This window comes from Salvelinus alpinus, chromosome 29 (genome assembly GCF_045679555.1).
Source record: "Salvelinus alpinus chromosome 29, SLU_Salpinus.1, whole genome shotgun sequence".
NCBI lineage: Eukaryota > Metazoa > Chordata > Actinopteri > Salmoniformes > Salmonidae > Salvelinus > Salvelinus alpinus.
This window is the reverse complement of record NC_092114.1, coordinates 6,207,000-6,233,907: the sequence shown is the minus strand read 5'-3', so window position 1 is coordinate 6,233,907 and position 26,908 is coordinate 6,207,000. Positions and strand designations below refer to the sequence as shown.

Below are 26,908 nucleotides of genomic sequence, written 5' to 3'. Positions count from 1 at the left end.
TAGTTTAACAGATTCCTGGGTAATGACCTCAAACCAAAGATCCCTGGGTAATGACCTCAAACCAAAGATCCCTGGGTAATGACCTCAAACCAAAGATTTCTGGGGAATGACCTCAAACCAACAATTGCTGGGGAATGACCTCAAACCAAAGATTCCCGGGGAATGACCTCAAACCAAAGATTCCCGGGGAATGACCTCAAACCAAAGATTCCCGGGGAATGACCTCAAACCAACAATTGCTGGGGAATGACCTCAAACCAAAGATCCCTGGGTAATGACCTCAAACCAAAGATCCCTGGGTAATGACCTCAAACCAAAGATTCCTGGGGAATGACCTCAAACCAACAATTGCTGGGGAATGACCTCAAACCAAAGATTCCTGGGGAATGACCTCAAACCAAAGATCCTTGAGGAATGACTGCAATCAATCAAACACCGATCCTACAATACTCCCTGACTACTGGTAGAAAGAAGTTGAACTTGCGCACCAAACGACACACACACACACACAATGTGAAATGGCTAGCTATTTAGCAGTCGTGGTTATGCTACTTCATGAGCGTGGATGTGTTCTGAGGGTCCCTGTGTTCTGAGGGTCCCTGTGTTCTGAGGGTCCCTGAGGGTCCCTGTGTTCTGAGGGTCCCTGTGTTCTGAGGGTCATCCAGTAAGGGACAGGGACAGGAATGGAAGATACACTGTTACACACACACACACACCCTATCAATGCATCCATCCACCCACCACACACACAGTTTGACTTACCTGACGTGGGGCACGTCAATGCTGGATGACACCACCTTGCGTTTCTGCTCCAGCAGGGAAACAGAGCGGGTGTGGTCCCCCTCTGGACCCTCAAGGGGGAGCCCCGTCCTCCTTCCGTCTGCTCCCCGCTCCCCCTTCAACACCTCTGGGCTCAGGGAGTTGGCCTCCCCCTTCTGGGGCTCCATGGTCTGGCTCTGCAGAGGAGCCCCATTCCCTCGGCCGTTCCAGGAGCTCTGCTGCAGAGGGATAACGGTATGACTGGGTTACTACAGAGACATGTACAGTAGGCTAACTAGTAAAGACTGGGACTCTGGGAGGCTAAAAATGTAAGGTGATGTGTATTGTAAAGATCACCTAACATTTTAGCCACCCAGTCCCTGCTTTTCATTGGATACGCATATAGTGGTCTATGAGCCATTTGGTACAGCATTACCCACAATGCAGTGCACACACTCATTCTAGCTAATATTCACACTTCCAGACAGTTTTGTAGTGTTGCTAGTGTTGAGCTGACAACAACAGGATGTACTTTTAAAATGTGTTTCACTTTTAAAATGTGGGATTTATTTTTTGTGCTTCCCCAGACATCCCCCGCGCATCCCGCAAAGGCGGAGGTGTCGCTAGCATATACGCTAGCAAATTTCAATTTATTATTTTTTATATTTTTTTAAATGACTGCATTTGTCTTTTTAGCTTCTAGTCATGAAATCTATGCAGCCTACTCAATCACTTTTATAGCTACTGTTTACAGGCCTCCTGGGCCGTATACAGCGTTCCTCACTGAGTTCCCTGACTTCCTATCGGACCTTGTAGTCATAGCAGATAATATTCAAATTTTTGGTGACTTTAATATTCACATGGAAAAGTCCACAGACCCTCTCAAAAAGACTTTCGGAGCCATCATCGACTCAGTGGGATTTGTCCAACATGTCTCATGACCTACTCACTGCCACAGTCATACTCTGGACCTAGTTTTGTCACGTGGAATAAATATTGTGGATCTTAACGTTTTTCCTCATAATCCTGGACTATCGGACCACCATTTTATTACGTTTACAATCGCAACAAATAATCTGCTCAGATCCCGACCAAGGATCATCAAAAGCCATGCTATAAATTCACGGACAACCCAAAGATTCCAAGATGCCCTTCCAGACTCCCTCCACCTACCCAAGGACGTTAGAGTACAAACATTGGTTTACCACCTAACTGAGGAACTCAATTTAACCTTGCGTAATACCCTAGATGTAGTCGCACCACTAAAAACAAAAAAAACATTTGTCATTATAAACTAGCTCCCTGGTATACAGAAAATGCAGAGCCATGAAGCAAGCTTCCAGAAAATTGGAACGTAAATGTCACTACACCAAACTGGAAGTCTTCCAATTAGCATGGAAAGACAGTACAGTGCAGTATTGAAGAGCCCTCACTGCTGCTCGATCATCCTATTTTTCCAACTTAATTGAGGAGAATAAGAACAATCAAAAATGTGTTTTAGATACTGTCGCAAAGCTAAGTAAAAAAGCAGCATTCCCCAAGAGAGGATGGCTTTCACTTCGGGCAGTGATAAATTAATTAACTTCTTTGTTGAAAAGATCATGACTCCTCCATAAACCTGCGTATTTCTCCACAGCTCAGTTGTCCTGAGTCTGCACAACACTGCCAGGACCTACGATCAAAATAGACACTCAAGTTTTTTAATACTATATCTCTTGACACATTGATGAAAATAGTCATGGCCTCTAAACCTTCAAGCTGCATACTGGACCCTATTCCAACTAAAATACTGAAAGAGCTGCTTCCTGTGCTTGGCCCTCCTCTGTTGAACATAATAAATGCCTCCCTATCCACCGGATGTGTACCAAACTCACTAAAAGTGGCAGTGGCACTCTTGAAAAAGCCAAACCTTGACTCAGAAAATATTTAAAAAACTGCACTCGTGAAGGTGGTAAATTACCTTTAAATGGCGTCAAACCAAGGCTCTGCACCTGTCCTCGTGCTCCTTTGTGCTGCTTTTGTTACCATCGATCACCACATTCTTTTGGAGAGATTGGAAACCCAAATCGGTCTACACGGACAAGTTCTGGCCTGGTTTAGATCTTATCTGTCAGGAAAGATATCAGTTTGTCTCTGTGGATGGTTTGTCTTCTGACAAATCAACTGTAAGTTTCGGTGTTCCTCAAGGATCCGTTTTTGGACCACTATTGTTTTCACTATATATTTTACCTCTTGGTAATGTCATTCGGACACATAATGTTAACTTAATGTTAACTCAGAGCAGCTCACAGATCACCGCACCTGTACATAGCCCATCTGTAAACAGCCCATCTATCTACCTACCTCATCCCCATACTGTATTTATTTATTCATCTTGCTCCTTTGCACCCCAGTATCTCTACTTGCACATTCATCCAGTCCAGTGTTTAATTGCTATATTGTAATTACTTTGCCTCCATGGCCTATTTATTGCCTTAACTTACCTCATTTGCACTCACTGTATATAGATTTTTGTTTTCTTTTGTTCTACTGTATTATTGACTGTATGTTTTGTTTATTCCATGTGTAACTCTGTGTTGTTGTATGTGTCGAATTGCTATGCTTTATCTTGGCCAGATCGCAGTTGCAAATGAGAACTTGTTCTCAACTAGTCTACCTGGTTAAATAAAGGTGAAATAAAAAAATTAAATAAAAAAACTTTCACTGCTTTGCAAACGATACACAGCTGTACATTTCAATGAAACATTGTGAAGCCCCAAAATTGCCATCCCTGGAAGCCTGCATTTCAGACATAAGGAAGTGGATGGTGGTAGATTTTTTACTTTTAAACTCGGACAAAGCAGAGATGCTAGTTCTAGGTCCCAAAAAACAAAGATATCTTCTGTCGGATCTGACAATTAATCTTGATGGTTGTACAGTCGTCATAAATAAACCTGTGAAGGACCTCAGCGTCACTCTGGACCCTGATCTCTCTTTTAACGAACAGATCAAGACTGTTTCAAGGACAGCTTTTTTCCATCTACGTAACATTGCAAAAATCAGAAACTTTCTGTCCAAAAATGATGCAGAAAAATGTATGCTTTTGTCACTTCTAGATTAGGCTACTGCAATGCTCTACTTTCTGGCTACCCGGATAAAGCACTAAATAAACTTCAGTTAGTGCTAAACACGGCTGCTAGAATCCTGACTAGAACCAAAACATTTGATCATATTACTCCAGTGCTAGCCTCTCTACACTGGCTTCCTGTTCAGGCTGATTTCAAGGTTTTACTGCTAACCTACAAAGCATTACATGGGCTTGCTCCTACCTATCTCTCTGATTTGGTCCTGCCGTACATACCTACACGTACGCTACGGTCACAAGACGCAGGACTCCTAATTGTCCCTCGAATTTCTAAGCAAACAGCTGGATGCAGGGCTTTCTCCTTTAGAGATACATTTTTATGGAATGGTCTGCCTATCCATGTGAGAGATGCAGACTCGGTCTCAACCTTTAAGTCTTTATTGAAGACTCATCTCTTCAGTACGTCCTATGATTGAGTGTAGTCTGGCCCAGGGGTGTGAAGGTGAACGGAAAGGCACTGGAGTGACAAACCGCCCTTACTGTCTCTGCCTGGCCAGTTCCACTCTCTCCACTGGGATTTTCTGCCCTTACCCTATTACAGGGGCTGAGTCACTGGCTTACTGGTGCTCTTCCATGCCGTCCCTAGGAGGGGTGCATCACTTGAGTGGGTTGAGTCACTGACGTGATCTTCCTGTCCGGGTTGGCGCCCCCCTCAGGTTCATGCCGTGGGGGAGATCTTCGTGGGCTATACTCGGCCTTGTCTCAGGGTAGTAAGTTGGCGTTCTGAAGATATCCCTCTAGTGGTGTGAGGGCTGTGCTATGGAAAAGTCGGTGGGATTATATCCTGCCTGTTTGGCCCTGTCCGGGGGTATCATCGAACGGGGCCAGTGTCTCCCGACTACTCCTGTCTCAGCCTGCAGTATCTATGCTGCAATAGTTTATGTGTCGGGGGACTAGGATCAGTCTGTTATATCTGGAGTATTTATCCGGTGTCCTGTGTGAATTTAAGTATGCTCCCTCTAACCTTCTCTCTCTTCCCTCGGAAGACCTGAGCCCTAGGACCATGCCTCGGGACTACCTGGCCTGATGACTCCTTGCTGTCTCCAGTCCACCCCAGTCCACCTGCTGCTGCTGCAGTTTCAACTGTTCTGCCTGAGGCTATGGAACCCTGACCTGTTCACCGGACGTGCTACCTGTCCCGGACCTGCAGCTTTCGACTCTCTCTCTTTACCGCCCCTGCTGTCTCTAACTCTGAATGATCGGCTGTGAAAAGCCAACTAACATTTACTCCTGAGGTGCTGACCTGTTGCACCCTCTACAACCACTATGATTATTATTATTTGACCCAGCTGGTCATCTATGAACGTTTGAACATCTTGGCCATGTTCTGTTATAATCTCCACCCGGCACAGCCAGAAGAGGACTGGCCCCCCCTCAGAGCATGGTTCCTCTCTAGGTTTCTTCCTAGGTTCCTGCCTTTTTAGGGAGTTTTTCCAAGTCAGTCCGCTTCGTTTGTGTGAAGGTGGCTGCTCTAGCTGACTGACTGGCTAGTGCAGTGATCCAGTGGTGATGACAGGTCATTTGTTTTGCATAAGAAAGCATCTCCCTTGACATTCTGGAAACAACTACCCGCAGTAACAATAATGTGAGGTGAAGCAAAATGCAGCACTTCCACTTGCTACTAAACAACTCAGCTGGGCACAGCAATATTGTGTACACACACACACACACACACACACACACACACACACACACACACACACACACACACACACACACACACACACACACACACACACACACACACACACACACACACACACACACACACACACACACACACACACACACACACACACACACACACACGCGTCTTTGTGCGGCTGTTAGTAAAGACATCAACACACACCATGCAGAGGGTTGAAGGAGAGGCCAGGAAGAGAGGCCAAGATGAGAGGCCAAGAAGAGAGGCCAAGAAGAGAGGCCAGGAGGAGAGGCCAAGAAGAGAGGCCAGGAGGAGAGGGTGAGTGCACCAGCAGAGGGTTGAAAGGACAATACGCCCATACAGCCTTACAGTGGGATCGAGATCATCATTTCCAAAACACACTGGAACACGATTATCTCTCAACTGGAGAAAACTACAGGCAACACCCAGTCAATCGAAAGCACGCACGCACGCACGCACACGCACACGCACACGCTCGCACAGCTTTGAACAGGTTTCAAATTTACTTCGATTCAGGAGGTCAAATATTAGGGATGTGCATTTTTCCCTTTCAAGACGATTGGATACGTATCTAGATACATGGGCTCCGATACGATACAGAAACGATACGTTTTAGTTTGAAACGATTTGGTGCGATTCTGCTTGATTGGAGCACGAATCGATGAGATTCATTTCAATGTGATACAATTTGATGTACTGACATTTGCTGCACAAACACATTCATTTTCCATTTAAATGCAAAACTGCTGCAGCCCGTGTGTGTGTATACATAATGTCTGTCTATGGTGTGTATACTAATGTCGGCACCTGATCTGAGCCACAAGGGAGACTAGGCATCTACCATCCCTGTACCACTATCAAATTAGGGGGGCAATGTAGCTTGTTTTCTTGTCACCACACTTTGGTTTTCAAAATCACCTGACGCACTAATTAACTTTTTTGCAGATGAATTGTTTGCACTAGTAATGTAGCAATATTTATCATTTACAAATGAGCTATGACATAGCCAATGAATACATAGCAAAACTCTGGATTTCACCCCCCCCCCCCATCTCAAAATCTAATGGTTTTGACCGTTTGGAAGTGTAGTGAGCTTCTTTTCTCCTCCTGCTTTGACCACGCGCCTCGCAAAGTGATTGCTGTCCTCGTTATGTAATTACCATTCATTGTTATGAAATTCTCTCAGCCTCGTGACAAAATGTGTGGAAAGAAGAAAATGATCTTTAAAACTGCAACATTGTCCCTTAGCCTCATAACAAAATGTGTAGAATAGCATTATAAAACTGCACATTGGAGATCGGTGCCCCAGGGCCCCAAATGTGGTAGTCCGGCTCTGTATATCTAAAAATGACCATATACACTGATTAGTTTCAAGCAAAACTACAAAAACTATTGCTGATGGTGAACCTGAACAATGGAAATAAAATCCCTTGTAAGCCTCGTTCAGCGGGTAGCCTATAGCCAGATGAGAGTTGTGTCTCCGGTAGCTTAGCTTACTTTCATTCCAGTAAAACACAATTTTCAACAGCGCATTGATGACAATACACTAAATGACTTTGTAGATCAATGACTGTCAACACAGTTACATGCAGTTCAACACTGAAGAGGAGGACGCGTCAGTTGTCACTAAAGATGAGATGTAACACAGTTACATGCAGCTCAACACTGAAGAGGAGGACACGTCAGTTGTCACTAAAGATGAGATGTAACACAGTTACCTGCAGCTCAACACTGAAGAGGAGGACACGTCAGTTGTCACTAAAGATGAGATGTAACACAGTTACCTGCAGCTCAACACTGAAGAGGAGGACGCGTCAGTTGTCACTAAAGATGAGATGTAACACAGTTACCTGCAGCTCAACACTGAAGAGGAGGACGTGTCAGTTGTCACTAAAGATGAGATGTAACACAGTTACCTGCAGTTCAACACTGAAGAGGAGGACGTGTCAGTTGTCACTAAAGATGAGATGTAACACAGTTACATGCAGCTCAACACTGAAGAGGAGGACGCGTCAGTTGTCACTAAAGATGAGATGTAACACAGTTACATGCAGCTCAACACTGAAGAGGAGGACACGTCAGTTGTCACAAAAGATGAGATGTAACACAGTTACCTGCAGCTCAACACTGAAGAGGAGGACACGTCAGTTGTCACTAAAGATGAGATGTAACACAGTTACCTGCAGCTCAACACTGAAGAGGAGGACACGTCAGTTGTCACTAAAGATGAGATGTAACACAGTTACCTGCAGCTCAACACTGAAGAGGAGGACGCGTCAGTTGTCACTAAAGATGAGATGTAACACAGTTACCTGCAGCTCAACACTGAAGAGGAGGACGTGTCAGTTGTCACTAAAGATGAGATGTAACACAGTTACCTGCAGCTCAACACTGAAGAGGAGGACGTGTCAGTTGTCACTAAAGATGAGATGTAACACAGTTACCTGCAGCTCAACACTGAAGAGGAGGACGTGTCAGTTGTCACTAAAGATGAGATGTAACACAGTTACCTGCAGCTCAACACTGAAGAGGAGGACGCGTCAGTTGTCACTAAAGATGAGATGTAACACAGTTACCTGCAGCTCAACACTGAAGAGGAGGACGGTTGTCAGTTGTCACTAAAGATGAGATGTAACACAGTTACCTGCAGCTCAACACTGAAGAGGAGGACGTGTCAGTTGTCACTAAAGATGAGATGTAACACAGTTACCTGCAGCTCAACACTGAAGAGGAGGACACGTCAGTTGTCACTAAAGATGAGATGTAACACAGTTACCTGCAGCTCAACACTGAAGAGGAGGACACGTCAGTTGTCACTAAAGATGAGATGTAACACAGTTACCTGCAGCTCAACACTGAAGAGGAGGACGCGTCAGTTGTCACTAAAGATGAGATGTAACACAGTTACCTGCAGCTCAACACTGAAGAGGAGGACGCGTCAGTTGTCACTAAAGATGAGATGTAACACAGTTACCTGCAGCTCAACACTGAAGAGGAGGACGTGTCAGTTGTCACTAAAGATGAGATGTAACACAGTTACCTGCAGCTCAACACTGAAGAGGAGGACGTGTCAGTTGTCACTAAAGATGAGATGTAACACAGTTACCTGCAGCTCAACACTGAAGAGGAGGACGTGTCAGTTGTCACTAAAGATGAGATGTAACACAGTTACATGCAGCTCAACACTGAAGAGGAGGACGTGTCAGTTGTCACTAAAGATGAGATGTAACACAGTTACCTGCAGTTCAACACTGAAGAGGAGGACACGTCAGTTGTCACTAAAGATGAGATGTAACACAGTTACCTGCAGTTCAACACTGAAGAGGAGGACGTGTCAGTTGTCACTAAAGATGAGATGTAACACAGTTACCTGCAGCTCAACACTGAAGAGGAGGACGTGTCAGTTGTCACTAAAGATGAGATGTAACACAGTTACCTGCAGCTCAACACTGAAGAGGAGGACGTGTCAGTTGTCACTAAAGATGAGATGTAACACAGTTACCTGCAGCTCAACACTGAAGAGGAGGACGTGTCAGTTGTCACTAAAGATGAGATGTAACACAGTTACCTGCAGCTCAACACTGAAGAGGAGGACGTGTCAGTTGTCACTAAAGATGAGATGTAACACAGTTACCTGCAGCTCAACACTGAAGAGGAGGACGTGTCAGTTGTCACTAAAGATGAGATGTAACACAGTTACCTGCAGCTCAACACTGAAGAGGAGGACGTGTCAGTTGTCACTAAAGATGAGATGTAACACAGTTACCTGCAGCTCAACACTGAAGAGGAGGACGTGTCAGTTGTCACTAAAGATGAGATGTAACACAGTTACCTGCAGCTCAACACTGAAGAGGAGGACGTGTCAGTTGTCACTAAAGATGAGATGTAACACAGTTACCTGCAGCTCAACACTGAAGAGGAGGACGCGTCAGTTGTCACTAAAGATGAGATGTAACACAGTTACCTGCAGCTCAACACTGAAGAGGAGGACGTGTCAGTTGTCACTAAAGATGAGATGTAACACAGTTACCTGCAGCTCAACACTGAAGAGGAGGACGTGTCAGTTGTCACTAAAGATGAGATGTAACACAGTTACCTGCAGCTCAACACTGAAGAGGAGGACGTGTCAGTTGTCACTAAAGATGAGATGTAACACAGTTACCTGCAGCTCAACACTGAAGAGGAGGACGCGCCAGTTGTCACTAAAGATGAGATGTAACACAGTTACCTGCAGCTCAACACTGAAGAGGAGGACGTGTCAGTTGTCACTAAAGATGAGATGTAACACAGTTACCTGCAGCTCAACACTGAAGAGGAGGACGCGTCAGTTGTCACTAAAGATGAGATGTAACACAGTTACCTGCAGCTCAACACTGAAGAGGAGGACGTGTCAGTTGTCACTAAAGATGAGATGTAACACAGTTACCTGCAGCTCAACACTGAAGAGGAGGACGTGTCAGTTGTCACTAAAGATGAGATGTAACACAGTTACCTGCAGCTCAACACTGAAGAGGAGGACGCGTCAGTTGTCACTAAAGATGAGATGTAACACAGTTACCTGCAGCTCAACACTGAAGAGGAGGACGTGTCAGTTGTCACTAAAGATGAGATGTAACACAGTTACCTGCAGTTCAACACTGAAGAGGAGGACGTGTCAGTTGTCACTAAAGATGAGATGTAACACAGTTACATGCAGCTCAACACTGAAGAGGAGGACGTGTCAGTTGTCACTAAAGATGAGATGTAACACAGTTACCTGCAGCTCAACACTGAAGAGGAGGACACGTCAGTTGTCACTAAAGATGAGATGTAACACAGTTACCTGCAGCTCAACACTGAAGAGGAGGACGTGTCAGTTGTCACTAAAGATGAGATGTAACACAGTTACCTGCAGCTCAACACTGAAGAGGAGGACGCGTCAGTTGTCACTAAAGATGAGATGTAACACAGTTACCTGCAGCTCAACACTGAAGAGGAGGACGCGTCAGTTGTCACTAAAGATGAGATGTAACACAGTTACCTGCAGCTCAACACTGAAGAGGAGGACGCGTCAGTTGTCACTAAAGATGAGATGTAACACAGTTACCTGCAGCTCAACACTGAAGAGGAGGACGCGCCAGTTGTCACTAAAGATGAGATGTAACACAGTTACCTGCAGCTCAACACTGAAGAGGAGGACGTGTCAGTTGTCACTAAAGATGAGATGTAACACAGTTACCTGCAGCTCAACACTGAAGAGGAGGACACGTCAGTTGTCACTAAAGATGAGATGTAACACAGTTACCTGCAGCTCAACACTGAAGAGGAGGACGTGTCAGTTGTCACTAAAGATGAGATGTAACACAGTTACCTGCAGCTCAACACTGAAGAGGAGGACGCGCCAGTTGTCACTAAAGATGAGATGTAACACAGTTACCTGCAGCTCAACACTGAAGAGGAGGACGTGTCAGTTGTCACTAAAGATGAGATGTAACACAGTTACCTGCAGCTCAACACTGAAGAGGAGGACGCGTCAGTTGTCACTAAAGATGAGATGTAACACAGTTACCTGCAGCTCAACACTGAAGAGGAGGACGTGTCAGTTGTCACTAAAGATGAGATGTAACACAGTTACCTGCAGCTCAACACTGAAGAGGAGGACGTGTCAGTTGTCACTAAAGATGAGATGTAACACAGTTACCTGCAGCTCAACACTGAAGAGGAGGACGCGTCAGTTGTCACTAAAGATGAGATGTAACACAGTTACCTGCAGCTCAACACTGAAGAGGAGGACGTGTCAGTTGTCACTAAAGATGAGATGTAACACAGTTACCTGCAGTTCAACACTGAAGAGGAGGACGTGTCAGTTGTCACTAAAGATGAGATGTAACACAGTTACCTGCAGTTCAACACTGAAGAGGAGGACGTGTCAGTTGTCACTAAAGATGAGATGTAACACAGTTACATGCAGCTCAACACTGAAGAGGAGGACGTGTCAGTTGTCACTAAAGATGAGATGTAACACAGTTACCTGCAGCTCAACACTGAAGAGGAGGACACGTCAGTTGTCACTAAAGATGAGATGTAACACAGTTACCTGCAGCTCAACACTGAAGAGGAGGACGTGTCAGTTGTCACTAAAGATGAGATGTAACACAGTTACCTGCAGCTCAACACTGAAGAGGAGGACGCGTCAGTTGTCACTAAAGATGAGATGTAACACAGTTACCTGCAGCTCAACACTGAAGAGGAGGACGCGTCAGTTGTCACTAAAGATGAGATGTAACACAGTTACCTGCAGCTCAACACTGAAGAGGAGGACGTGTCAGTTGTCACTAAAGATGAGATGTAACACAGTTACCTGCAGCTCAACACTGAAGAGGAGGACGTGTCAGTTGTCACTAAAGATGAGATGTAACACAGTTACCTGCAGCTCAACACTGAAGAGGAGGACGTGTCAGTTGTCACTAAAGATGAGATGTAACACAGTTACATGCAGCTCAACACTGAAGAGGAGGACGTGTCAGTTGTCACTAAAGATGAGATGTAACACAGTTACCTGCAGCTCAACACTGAAGAGGAGGACGTGTCAGTTGTCACTAAAGATGAGATGTAACACAGTTACCTGCAGCTCAACACTGAAGAGGAGGACGTGTCAGTTGTCACTAAAGATGAGATGTAACACAGTTACCTGCAGCTCAACACTGAAGAGGAGGACGTGTCAGTTGTCACTAAAGATGAGATGTAACACAGTTACCTGCAGCTCAACACTGAAGAGGAGGACGTGTCAGTTGTCACTAAAGATGAGATGTAACACAGTTACCTGCAGCTCAACACTGAAGAGGAGGACGTGTCAGTTGTCACTAAAGATGAGATGTAACACAGTTACATGCAGCTCAACACTGAAGAGGAGGACGTGTCAGTTGTCACTAAAGATGAGATGTAACACAGTTACCTGCAGCTCAACACTGAAGAGGAGGACGCGTCAGTTGTCACTAAAGATGAGATGTAACACAGTTACCTGCAGCTCAACACTGAAGAGGAGGACGTGTCAGTTGTCACTAAAGATGAGATGTAACACAGTTACCTGCAGCTCAACACTGAAGAGGAGGACACGTCAGTTGTCACTAAAGATGAGATGTAACACAGTTACCTGCAGCTCAACACTGAAGAGGAGGACGTGTCAGTTGTCACTAAAGATGAGATGTAACACAGTTACCTGCAGCTCAACACTGAAGAGGAGGACGTGTCAGTTGTCACTAAAGATGAGATGTAACACAGTTACCTGCAGCTCAACACTGAAGAGGAGGACGCGTCAGTTGTCACTAAAGATGAGATGTAACACAGTTACCTGCAGCTCAACACTGAAGAGGAGGACGTGTCAGTTGTCACTAAAGATGAGATGTAACACAGTTACCTGCAGCTCAACACTGAAGAGGAGGACACGTCAGTTGTCACTAAAGATGAGATGTAACACAGTTACCTGCAGTTCAACACTGAAGAGGAGGACGTGTCAGTTGTCACTAAAGATGAGATGTAACACAGTTACCTGCAGCTCAACACTGAAGAGGAGGACGTGTCAGTTGTCACTAAAGATGAGATGTAACACAGTTACCTGCAGCTCAACACTGAAGAGGAGGACGTGTCAGTTGTCACTAAAGATGAGATGTAACACAGTTACCTGCAGCTCAACACTGAAGAGGAGGACGTGTCAGTTGTCACTAAAGATGAGATGTAACACAGTTACCTGCAGCTCAACACTGAAGAGGAGGACGTGTCAGTTGTCACTAAAGATGAGATGTAACACAGTTACCTGCAGCTCAACACTGAAGAGGAGGACGTGTCAGTTGTCACTAAAGATGAGATGTAACACAGTTACCTGCAGCTCAACACTGAAGAGGAGGACACGTCAGTTGTCACTAAAGATGAGATGTAACACAGTTACCTGCAGCTCAACACTGAAGAGGAGGACGTGTCAGTTGTCACTAAAGATGAGATGTAACACAGTTACCTGCAGCTCAACACTGAAGAGGAGGACGTGTCAGTTGTCACTAAAGATGAGATGTAACACAGTTACCTGCAGCTCAACACTGAAGAGGAGGACGCGTCAGTTGTCACTAAAGATGAGATGTAACACAGTTACCTGCAGCTCAACACTGAAGAGGAGGACGTGTCAGTTGTCACTAAAGATGAGATGTAACACAGTTACCTGCAGCTCAACACTGAAGAGGAGGACACGTCAGTTGTCACTAAAGATGAGATGTAACACAGTTACCTGCAGTTCAACACTGAAGAGGAGGACGTGTCAGTTGTCACTAAAGATGAGATGTAACACAGTTACCTGCAGCTCAACACTGAAGAGGAGGACGTGTCAGTTGTCACTAAAGATGAGATGTAACACAGTTACCTGCAGCTCAACACTGAAGAGGAGGACGTGTCAGTTGTCACTAAAGATGAGATGTAACACAGTTACCTGCAGCTCAACACTGAAGAGGAGGACGTGTCAGTTGTCACTAAAGATGAGATGTAACACAGTTACCTGCAGCTCAACACTGAAGAGGAGGACGTGTCAGTTGTCACTAAAGATGAGATGTAACACAGTTACCTGCAGCTCAACACTGAAGAGGAGGACGTGTCAGTTGTCACTAAAGATGAGATGTAACACAGTTACCTGCAGCTCAACACTGAAGAGGAGGACGTGTCAGTTGTCACTAAAGATGAGATGTAACACAGTTACCTGCAGCTCAACACTGAAGAGGAGGACACGTCAGTTGTCACTAAAGATGAGATGTAACACAGTTACCTGCAGCTCAACACTGAAGAGGAGGACACGTCAGTTGTCACTAAAGATGAGATGTAACACAGTTACCTGCAGCTCAACACTGAAGAGGAGGACGTGTCAGTTGTCACTAAAGATGAGATGTAACACAGTTACCTGCAGCTCAACACTGAAGAGGAGGACGTGTCAGTTGTCACTAAAGATGAGATGTAACACAGTTACCTGCAGCTCAACACTGAAGAGGAGGACGTGTCAGTTGTCACTAAAGATGAGATGTTTGTTTCAGAAGGTAGAAAGAAAGTAACATGAGCAAATCATTTCAGTGAATCTGCGATTTGTAACGTTTAAATCGATTCTCTGACAAAGCATGCTACATTTGGATGGGTTTGAGGTCCGGGGACTGATGCAATCTAAAACATTTGAAATCGGACAAACGATACGTAGGCCTATCAATGAATCGTTATATATAGGTTATAAAATATGAATTATTCTCTATAACAACCTGGCTGAGTGGACTTCAACGGGGTGAGAAAGCATTTCTGAAAACAGGACTCGAGTCAAACAACAAGATAAAGGATTTGTACTAAGAGAAAGATGAACTGTTACCCTGACCAGTTATTTGACTAGAACCAAAACAAATCTCTAAAGCTTTCTTTCACAGCCATATGAATGATCATATTTCATGCATAGCAGGAAAATGCAGAACGAGCCAAATCGACCATAAAGTGTGAGTTGAGTTGCATGTGTCATAAGAGTTTTGTGTGGGGTTATTGTGTCTTGCAGCTCTTAAATTCAGTAGATGAATAATGTAAGTTATTTAACAAGCACACACACACACACACACACACACACACACACACACACACACACACCCCTTTAGTAGGCCAAAGGTAAAGATGATTTTATGCATCATAAATTGTCAATAGCTCAGGAGTTATGGTATACTTGGTTTCATCCTAATGGGATTTATTCAACTCATGTGCTGTATTGTTCACACAGAGATATTTTATCACATGTATTCAGATTAAACTTTCATCAAATAGCCCATAGGCCTACAGTGCTATTCCAGGATTTAAATCTTGGAAAAAGCTATATTTGTAGAATACAGTAGATTTACATGGATAAGGTTAGGGACAGGCTGTGTGTACATACAGTCAACAATTTACCTAATGGAGGGCTTTGCTCCAAGGTAAAGACAAAAAAATACTTGCTTACATAGCAAGCCAGAGCATTCAATATTATTACAGTATAATGAACATGCTATGTTACTACAGCTGAACCACCGTAGCCTAAACACAACACGGATCAGGGGAAACGATCAGGACCACAGTAACTACGCAGTAATTGATTGGTTTAAAACACTCAATGTCTCGGTGCTGTAGCCTAGTGAGCCGTGTTGATCTCATTCTCTGAATCATCACTTCACTGCGGCTTACGACACCCAAATGCAACAGCAGTCAGTCAGGACACTGATAAGTCCATCTCTATAGACCACCAACACAAACACAGCAGTCAGTCAGGACACTGATAAGTCCATCTCTATAGACCACCAACACAAACACAGCAGTCAGTCAGGACACTGATAAGTCCATCTCTATAGACCACCAACACAAACACAGCAGTCAGTCAGGACACTGATAAGCCCATCTCTATAGACCACCAACACAAACACAGCAGTCAGTCAGGACACTGATAAGCCCATCTCTATAGACCACCAACACAAACACAGCAGTCAGTCAGGACACTGATAAGTCCATCTCTACAGACCACCAACACAAACGCAGCAGTCAGTCAGGACACTGATAAGTCCATCTCTAAAGACCACCAACACAAACACAGCAGTCAGTCAGGACACTGATAAGTCCATCTCTAAAGTCCACCAATACAAACACAGCAGTCAGTCAGGACACTGATAAGTCCATCTCTAAAGACCACCAATACAAACACAGCAGTCAGTCAGGACACTGATAAGTCCATCTCTAAAGACCACCAACACAAACACAGCAGTCAGTCAGGACACTGATAAGTCCATCTCTATAGACCACCAACACAAACACAGCAGTCAGTCAGGACACTGATAAGTCCATCTCTAAAGACCACCAACACAAACACAGCAGTCAGTCAGGACACTGATAAGTCCATCTCTAAAGACCAACACAGCCCTCCTCTGGCAGCGCTCGAAACAAAAACGACGTGTGTTGATCCATATCTAAAAGGAAGGAAGGGGAGGCCTTGCCTTGGCTACACTGCCTGGTGAATGCTTTTGGCAGAGCAACACGCCGCACGTCAACCGAACCAGCCTCACTCTCTCTTGCATCTGATTAGCATCCATCATGATCTAAACTTGGCCCCGTGTGACATGCAGGCAAACGGTGGCAAACCAACCAACGAGGAGCAGACTGCTGGTGAACAAAGAGAGTCAGTGACTCCAGCCCGACAGCTTCAGTTAGGGTCTGATATTAATCAACAACGTCATACGTCTTTGTCTCCACCCATAATGGCACTTGGTCGTCAACACCAAATCTTCTTCCCTCACAACAACGTGGGATTCTCCCACCTCCCCTCCTCCTCCCTCCCTCACAACAACGTGGGATTCTCCCACCTCCCCTCCATCCATCCCCTCCTCACAACAACAAGTGGCATTCTCCCACCTCCCCTCCTCCTCCCTCCCTCACAACAACGTGGCATTCTCCCACCTCCCCTCCTCCTCCCTCACAACAACAAGTGGCATTCTCCCACCTCCCCTCCTCCTCCCTCACAACAACAAGTGGCATTCTCCCACCTCCCCTCCTCCTCCCTCACAACAACAAGTGGCATTCTCCCACCTCCCCTCCTCCTCCCTCACAACAACAAGTGGCATTCTCCCACCTCCCCTCCTCCTCCCTCACAACAACAAGTGGCATTCTCCCACCTCCCCCCCTCCTCCCTCACAACAACAAGTGGCATTCTCCCACCTCTCCCCTCCCTCACAACAACAAGTGAACAATTAGCATTCTCCCACCTCCCCTCCTCCTCCATCCATCCCCTCCTCCCTCCCTCACAACAACAAGTGGCATTCTCCCACCTCCCCTCCTCCTCCCTCACAACAACAAGTGGCATTCTCCCACCTCCCCCCCTCCTCCCTCACAACAACAAGTGGCATTCTCCCACCTCTCCCGTCCCTCACAACAACAAGTGAACAATTAGCATTCTCCCACCTCCCCTCCTCCTCCATCCATCCCCTCCTCCCTCCCTCACAACAACAAGTGGCATTCTCCCACCTCCCCTCCTCCTCCCTCCCTCACAACAACGTGGGATTCTCCCACCTCCCCTCCTCCTCCCTCACAACAACAAGTGGCATTCTCCCACCTCCCCTCCTCCTCCCTCACAACAACGTGGGATTCTCCCACCTCCCCTCCTCCTCCCTCACAACAACAAGTGGCATTCTTCCACCTCCCCTCCTCCTCCCTCACAACAACAAGTGGCACTCCCACCTCCCCTCCTCCTCCCTCACAACAACAAGTGGCATTCTCCCACCTCCCCTCCCACACAACAACAAGTGGCATTCTCCCACCTCCCCCCCTCCTCCCTCACAACAACAAGTGGCATTCTCCCACCTCTCCCCTCCCTCACAACAACAAGTGAACAATTAGCATTCTCCCACCTCCCCTCCTCCTCCATCCATCCCCTCCTCCCTCCCTCACAACAACAAGTGGCATTCTCCCACCTCCCCTCCTCCTCCCTCCCTCACAACAAGTGGCATTCTCCCACCTCCCCTCCCTCCATCCATCCATCCCCTCCTTCCCTCACAACAACAAGTGTCATTCTTGGCCATGTTCTGTTATAAGCTCCACCCGGCACAGCCAGAAGAGGACTGGCCACCCCTCATAGCCTGGTTCCTCTCTAGGTTTCTTCCTAGGTTTTGGTCTTTCTAGGGAGTTTTTCCTAGCCACCGTGCTTCTACACCTGCATTGCTTTCTGTTTGGGGTTTTAGGCTGGGTTTCTGTACAGCATTTGAGATATCAGCTGATATAAGAAGGGCTATATAAATATATTTGATTTGATTCTCCCACCTCCCCTCCCTCCTCTCCTCCCTCCATCCATCCTCTCCTCCCTCCAGCCATCCCCTCCCCCCTCCAGCCATCCCCTCCTCTTTCTCTCACAACAAGTGAACAAGTGGCATTCTCCCACCTCCCCTCCATCCATCCCCTCCATCAATCCCCTCCTCCTTGTGTCACAACAACAAGTGAACAATTAGCATTCTCCCACCTACCCTCCTCCATTCCCTCCTCCCTCCCTCCCACCCTCATCCATCTATCCATCCCCTCCTCCCTCCCACCCTCATCCATCCATCCCCTCCCTCCATCCATCCCCTCCTCTCACAACAACAAGTCAACAAGTGGCTTTCTCCCACCTCCCCTCCTCCTCCCCAAAAGCATGGTGATTATTTGACATTCTGGGCATCTAGCCAGAGCTCCAGATTCTTCTCTGAGCCACGCTCTGTTACTACGGCTGCTACAGCAGCTGCTTTCTGGGCGATGTGACCATCTTCAGTTACACATCTCTCACACCTCCTTCCTCCCTCCTCGCCTCTGCCCCATGATTCTGTCCACATCTTGTCTTTCAACTTATGGAGATTGACAGTGTTGTGTTCGAGATCAGACTAAAACTGGAAGGGGGGGGGGGGGCGAGACAGAGTCAAGACCGGAGGGGGGGTGAGACCAAGACCAGAAAACGTTTGTAGAACTAAAGAACTACACTAAGAACTTTAAATTGAGCATATAGGAGAACCTATTTATTTGTTAACCGCTCAACACAGAATAGCAGCACTCCCTCAAATCGTTTGAATAAGATATAAATATTTTCTTCAGTCTTGTGCAATTGTATTCTTCATACTATAAAATAATTCCACGGAATTATAAGCAAATCTTGTCTGCTAAATGAACTAGTGTAGCCCACAGCCATTTGGCATAGCCACACCTGGGCCTAACATAAGGACAACTCAGAATATGCTATTCTGAAATATACATTTTCTTCCTATCATGCTTCTTTAGACCTGTCTAAAATAAATAATGGATTTATTGTGAAGGTGTAGGCTGTTATACATGGATTTAATATACTTTAAAAAAAATAGCTTTTAGGCAATGTGTGGAAGCCAGGAGATGCTAAATGTGTTTGTTAATTAACGGTCAATTACCGTGAGACAGACGGTTATTTGATTGACAATCACCGGCTGACGAAATTTCGTGACCGCCACAGCCCGAGTAAAAATGTATCTGACACATAGACAAGACAGACACTCAATATGTGGTCTGGAAACCGAGCACCACAACACTAGAGAGCCACGCTGAGGGAAGCTACCATGCTGTTAGAGAGATAATCATTCAAAAAGTGTTACATTCTGACTATAAATGGAAAGGCTATTATGAAATGTGGTTGTGCATAGCTAGGAATGCACAACCACATTTCATGCACAACCATGATGTGGTTGTGCATGATGTCTTGCATTTCTGTCGTTCCATTATGAAGATAGCATTATGCCTAACTACATTACTCTCTGGGCCTGTATTAGACATGTTTACATTCGGACTATACATAATGTTTATAAAATACTTGTTTATAAAATTAAAGTGCTTGTTTATAAAATGGCAGATTAATTAGGGCCGATTTCAAGTTTTTTTAGTGTTTTTTTTTTATATATATTTTTTTTAAATCGGTAATTGGCCTTTTTGGACGCCGATTACATTGCAATCCACGAGGAAACTGCATGGCAGGCTGACCACCTGTTACGCGAGTGAAGTGTCAAAAGGACCTTGTGGCTGCAAGGAGCCAAGGTAAGTTGCTAGCTAGCATTAAACTTATCTTATAAAAAACAATCAATCTTCACTAGGTTAACAAGCTTGTCCTGCGCTGCATATAATCTGTTAATTTATCATCGAATCACAGCCTACTTCAACTTCGCCAAACGGGTGATGATTTAACAAAAAAAATGTAAAAGCACAATCGTTGCACAAATGTACCTAACCATAAACATCAATGCCTTTCATAAAATTAATACACATACAGTGGGGAGAACAAGTATTTGATACACTGCCGATTTTGCAGGTTTTCCTACTTACAAAGCATGTAGAGGTCTGTAATTTTTATCATAGGTACACTTCAACTGTGAGAGACGGAATCTAAAACAAAAATCCAGAAAATCACATTGTATGATTTTTAAGTAATTAATTTGCATTTTATTGCATGACATAAGTATTTGATACATCAGAAAAGCAGAACTTAATATTTGGTACAGAAACCTTTGTTTGCAATTACAGAGATCATACGTTTCCTGTAGTTCTTGACCAGGTTTGCACACACTGCAGCAGGGATTTTGGCCCACTCCTCCATACAGACCTTCTCCAGATCCTTCAGGTTTCGGGGCTGTCGCTGGGCAATACGGACTTTCAGCTCCCTCCAAAGATTTTCTATTGGGTTCAGGTCTGGAGACTGGCTAGGCCACTCCAGGACCTTGAGATGCTTCTTATGGAGCCACTCCTTAGTTGCCCTGGCTGTGTGTTTCGGGTCGTTGTCATGCTGGAAGACCCAGCCACGACCCATCTTCAATGCTCTTACTGAGGGAAGGAGGTTGTTGGCCAAGATCTCGCGATACATGGCCCCATCCATCCTCCCCTCAATACGGTGCAGTCGTCCTGTCCCCTTTACAGAAAAGCATCCCCAAAGAATGATGTTTCCACCTCCATGCTTCACGGTTGGGATGGTGATCTTGGGGTTGTACTCATCCTTCTTCTTCCTCCAAACACGGCGAGTGGAGTTTAGACCAAAAAGCTCTATTTTTGTCTCAACAGACCACATGACCTTCTCCCATTCCTCCTCTGGATCATCCAGATGGTCATTGGCAAACTTCAGACGGGCCTGGACATGCGCTGGCTTGAGCAGGGGGACCTTGCATGCGCTGCAGGATTTTAATCCATGACGGCGTAGTGTGTTACTAATGGTTTTCTTTGAGACTGTGGTCCCAGCTCTCTTCAGGTCATTGACCAGGTCCTGCCGTGTAGTTCTGGCTGATCCCTCACCTTCCTCATGATCATTGATGCCCCACGAGGTGAGATCTTGCATGGAGCCCCAGACCGAGGGTGATTGACCATCATCTTGAACTTCTTCCATTTTCTAATAATTGCGCCAACAGTTGTTGCCTTCTCACCAAGCTGCTTGCCTATTGTCCTGTAGCCCATCCCAGCCTTGTGCAGGTCTACAATTTAACCCTGATATCCTTACACAGCTCTCTGGTCTTGGCCATTGTGGAGAGGTTGGAGTCTGTTTGATTGAGGTTGTGGACAGGTGTCTTTTATACAGGTAACGAGTTCAAACAGGTGCAGTTAATACAGGTAATGAGTGGAGAACAGGAGGGCTTCTTAAAGAAAAACTAACAGGTCTGTGAGAGCCGGAATTCTTACTGGTTGGTAGGTGATCAAATACTTATGTCATGCAATAAAATGCAAATTAATTACTTAAAAATCATACAATGTGATTTTCTGGATTTTTGTTTTAGATTCCGTCTCTCACAGTTGAAGTGTACCTATGATAAAAATTACAGACCTCTACATGCTTTGTAAGTAGGAAAACCTGCAATATCGGCAGTGTATCAAATACTTGTTCTCCCCACTGTAAGTATATATTTTTAAAGCTGCATATTTATTTAAAAGAAATTCATGTTAGCAGGCAATATTAACTAGGGAAAATGTGTACATTAGCTTACGTTCATTGCACGCAGAGTCAGGGTATATGCAACAGTTTGGGCCGCCTGGCTCGTTGCGAACTGTGTGAAGACCATTTCTTCCGAACAAAAGACCGTAATTAATTTGCCTGAATTTTACATAATTATGACATAACATTGAAGGTTGTACAATGTAACTGAAATATTTAGACTTAGGGTTCAAACAGGTGCAGTTAATACAGGTAATGAGTGGAGAACAGGAGGGCTTCTTAAAGAAAAACTAACAGGTCTGTGAGAGCCGGAATTCTTACTGGTTGGTAGGTGATCAAATACTTATGTCATGCAATAAAATGCAAATTAATTACTTAAAAATCATACAAATTGGGCCCTCTCAGGTGGTGCAGTGGTCTAGGGCACTGCATCGCAGCGCTAGCTGCGCCACCAGAGACTCTGGGTTCGCGCCCAGGCTCTGTCGCAGCCGGCCGCGACCGGGAGGTCCGTGGGGCGACGCACAATTGGCCTAGCGTTGTCCGGGTTAGGGAGGGTTTGGCCGGTAGGGATATCCTTGTCTCATCGCGCTCCAGCGACTCCTGTGGCGGGCCGGGCGCAGTGCGCGCTAACCAAGGGAGCCGGGTGCACGGTGTTTCCTCCGACACATTGGTGCGGCTGGCTTCCGGGTTGGAGGCGCGCTGTGTTAAGAAGCAGTGCGGCTTGGTTGGGTTGTGTTTCGGGGGATGCATGGCTTTCGACCTTCGTCTCTCCCAAACCCGTACGGGAGTTGTAGCGATGAGACAAGATAGTAATTACTAGCAATTGGATACCACGAAAATTGGGGAGAAAAGGGGGTAAAATTTAAATTAAAAAATACAAAAATAAAATACAAAAAAATCATACAAATGTGATTTTCTGGATTTTTGTTTTAGATTTCGTCTAAAACAAAAATAAAATAAAAATTACAGACCTCTACATGCTTTGTAAGTAGGAAAACCTGCAAAATCGGCAGTGTATCTGTAACGATCGTCTAATTCCTCCTCCTCGGATGAGGAGGAGGAGTAAGGGTCGGACCAAAATGCAGCGGTGAATGTGGACATAACGATATTTATTAAAGTAAAGACGTAACACGAAAACACTTTAACAAACTACAAAACAAATAAACGATGTAGACAGACCTGGACTTGAGAACTTACAATAAACGAAGAACGCACGAACAGGAACAGACTACATACACGAACGACAAAACAAAACAGTCCCGTGTGGTGCAACATACACAGACACGGAAGACAACCACCCACAACAAACAATGTGAAACAACCTACCTTAATATGGTTCTCAATCAGAGGAAACGTCAAACACCTGCCTCTAATTGAGAACCATATCAGGCAACACATTTCCCAACATAGAAACACATAACATAGAATGCCCAACCCAACTCACGCCCTGACCAACTAAACACATACAAAAACAAGAGAAAACAGGTCAGGAACGTGACAGTATCAAATACTTGTTCTCCCCACTGTATATATATATATATTAATTAATTAATGAATGAATGGGCCAATTAATCAGCATCGTCTTTTTTTGGCCCTTTATTGGCCCTCCAATAATCGGCATCGTCTTTTATTGGTCCTCCAATAATCGGCATCGTCTTTTATTGGCCCTCCAATAATCGGCATCGTCTTTTATTGGCCCTCCAATAATCGGCATCGTCTTTTATTGGCCCTCCAATAATCGGCATCGTCTTTTATTGGCCCTCCAATAATCGGCATCGTCTTTTATTGGCCCTCCAATAATCGGCATCGTCTTTTATTGGTCCTCCAATAAATCGGCATCGTCTTTTATTGGTCCTCCAATAATCGGCATCGTCTTTTATTGGTCCTCCAATAATCGGCATCGTCTTTTATTGGCCCTCCAATAATCGGCATCGTCTTTTATTGGCCCTCCAATAATCGGCATCGTCTTTTATTGGCCCTCCAATAATCGGCATCGTCTTTTATTGGTCCTCCAATAATCGGCATCGTCTTTTATTGGCCCTCCAATAATCGGCATCGTCTTTTATTGGCCCTCCAATAATCGGCATCGTCTTTTATTGGTCCTCCAATAATCGGTATCGTCTTTTATTGGCCCTCCAATAATCGGTATCGTCTTTTATTGGTCCTCCAATAATCGGTATCGTCTTTTATTGGCCCTCCAATAATCGGTATCGTCTTTTATTGGCCCTCCAATAATCGGTATCGTCTTTTATTGGCCCTCCAATAATCGGTATCGTCTTTTATTGGCCCTCCAATAATCGGTATCGTCTTTTATTGGTCCTCCAATAATCGGTATCGTCTTTTATTGGCCCTCCAATAATCGGTATCGTCTTTTATTGGCCCTCCAATAATCGGTATCGTCTTTTATTGGCCCTCCAATAATCGGTATCGTCTTTTATTGGCCCTCCAATAATCGGTATCGTCTTTTATTGATCCTCCAATAATCGGTATCGTCTTTTATTGGTCCTCCAATAATCGGTATCGTCTTTTATTGGTCCTCCAATAATCGGTATCGTCTTTTATTGGTCCTCCAATAATCGGTATCGTCTTTTATTGGTCCTCCAATAATCGGTATCGTCTTTTATTGGTCCTCCAATAATCGGTATCGTCTTTTATTGGCCCTCCAATAATCGGTATCGTCTTTTATTGGTCCTCCAATAATCGGTATCGTCTTTTATTGGTCCTCCAATAATCGGTATCGTCTTTTATTGGTCCTCCAATAATCGGTATCGTCTTTTATTGGCCCTCCAATAATCGGTATCGTCTTTTATTGGTCCTCCAATAATCGGTATCGTCTTTTATTGGTCCTCCAATAATCGGTATCGTCTTTTATTGGTCCTCTAATAATCGGTATCGTCTTTTATTGGCCCTCCAATAATCGGCATCGTCTTTTATTGGCCCTCCAATAATCGGTATCGCCTTTTATTGGTCCTCCAATAATCGGCATCGTCTTTTATTGGCCCTCCAATAATCGGTATCGTCTTTTATTGGTCCTCCAATAATCGGCATCGTCTTTTATTGGTCCTCCAATAATCGGTATCGTCTTTTATTGGTCCTCCAATAATCGGTATCGCCTTTTATTGGTCCTCCAATAATCGGCATCGTCTTTTATTGGCCCTCCAATAATCGGTATCGTCTTTTATTGGTCCTCCAATAATCGGTATCGTCTTTTATTGGCCCTCCAATAATCGGTATCGTCTTTTATTGGCCCTCCAATAATCGGTATCGGCGTTAAAAAATCATAATCGTGGCCTCTAATATGAATAGAGGGACTACGACATCTTGCATTTCTGTCGTTCCATTATGAAGATATAATACTTGCATATGCCTGTTTTGTTCACTGTGCATTCCAGTCACTGAACATGCTTGGATCAATCCCCAAATACGTCTTTATAGGCTACATTCACAATAACACAAGATACATGATATAATAATCCTGCTTGTTATCCTGAAAATGTAACAACACACACCTCTTAAATATATCACAATGCATCACAGTATATTATTTAAAAACGCAGCGTTATCCAACAGCCACATGCATTCCCCTCTCATAACAGGAGCTGTTTTCCTAGTAGTTGTTGTTCATAAGGAACAGCCAGGCAGACAGCCTCACCAGACCATCTTTGTTGTGAAACCATTGAGACACCATCAGGCTGGAACTTTCAAATGCAGGCAATTAATTCACTCTCATAACAGGAAAAAATCCACATTGATATTTAGGAAGACAACGTCCAACCCAGCGTGGCATAAAATATGACATATGCTATTTTATTCTAAATGAGTTATCCTACAATTCAACAGATTTTCAACTACTTGTTACAGAATTTTATACATTATAATTTGACATATTTCAATGCAATGACAGGTCAATATTGATGAATTGCCATTGTGTACAATCTGGGACCGGTTTATTACATCAACGCTACAGAGCGTGTGTTGTTTGCCTCGGCTACCAACCCACTAGCTAGGTCATGTAAACACTGCGCTGGCCCTATCATATTCATTCAACAGGAACCCCTTTGTCCTCCTGTATGTGATGATAAATATGTTGACAGTCCATTGTTAACATTCAATCAGCACCATAACAGAAAAAAAATCACATGGATTATTCTGGTTGTGTTACTGTCATTGAAATGGCTTGTTGCAGCGGCAGACAATGCGTGTAACACTTGTTTCACTGTAAAGTCTACACCTGTTGTAGTCCGCGCATGTGACCAATAAAATTTTATTTGATCAAATGTTCCCGCTCTATCTGTGCACGAAGCGATTAAACGCTGCAAAACACCGCTGCACAACAATAACAGCAGGCTCCCCGGCCACACACACACACACACACACACCTTCAAGCTCGATCTGAGCGGTCCTTTCGCCGTCGTTTGGTTGAAGCCCACGGCAATCTCGTCCTCTGAGAATTCTTTCAGGCTTCCGTCTTGCATTAACACCATGTAGACGTTACGCCGGGGTCCGGTTAAAACGTCTCTGTTTTCCTGCTGCTTGACAGCCTGTACCACTCCTGTCAACGGAGCCCCGTCCCCTGTCGGACTCGGCGTAAACACTCGGCTCCCCAGGATCGAACGCTTTACCAAACGCCTCGTATGCATAGCGATAAATGTTTAACACCGAATTTGAAGCGGTAAATATCTATCGGTGAACGTCGAATTAGCTAAAATTGATATTGTAAACATGGACATTAAAACACAACACCGAAGCGGATAGACTATACTCTGCTGCTACCACGGTTCAAAACGAATGATATGCGAAAGCACTAATATGTGTAGGAAAAGCAACAAGCACCGATTAAGGAATGCATGAAAGCGAGTCATTCCCCGCCAAATAACCTCTTCAACCGACCGGCTATCGATCTTTCTTCGTTCGA

The 26,908-nt window shown here is 44.8% G+C and overlaps 1 protein-coding gene across 1 annotated transcript; it reads right to left on the bottom strand.

The window, feature by feature from the left end:
* Positions 1-683: 683 nt before the first annotated feature.
* On the bottom strand, positions 684-26,908 carry LOC139559055 (zinc finger protein 704-like). The gene is made up of 2 exons (XM_071374708.1): positions 26,373-26,908; positions 684-998 (listed from the first exon to the last, which is right to left on the bottom strand). The coding sequence occupies exons 1-2, from the start codon at positions 26,631-26,633 to the stop codon at positions 759-761; spliced, it is 501 nt and encodes a 166-aa protein (XP_071230809.1). The 5' UTR covers positions 26,634-26,908; the 3' UTR covers positions 684-758.

Bases quoted from the DNA above. Each gene is read 5' to 3' on its own strand.
- LOC139559055 (XM_071374708.1), bottom strand. From the start codon at position 26,633: ATGCATACGAGGCGTTTGGTAAAGCGTTCGATCCTGGGGAGCCGAGTG. The intron at 999-26,372 runs GTGTGTGTGTGT...ATCCCTCTGCAG, and splicing joins CGCTCAGATCGAGCTTGAAG to CAGAGCTCCTGGAACGGCCG.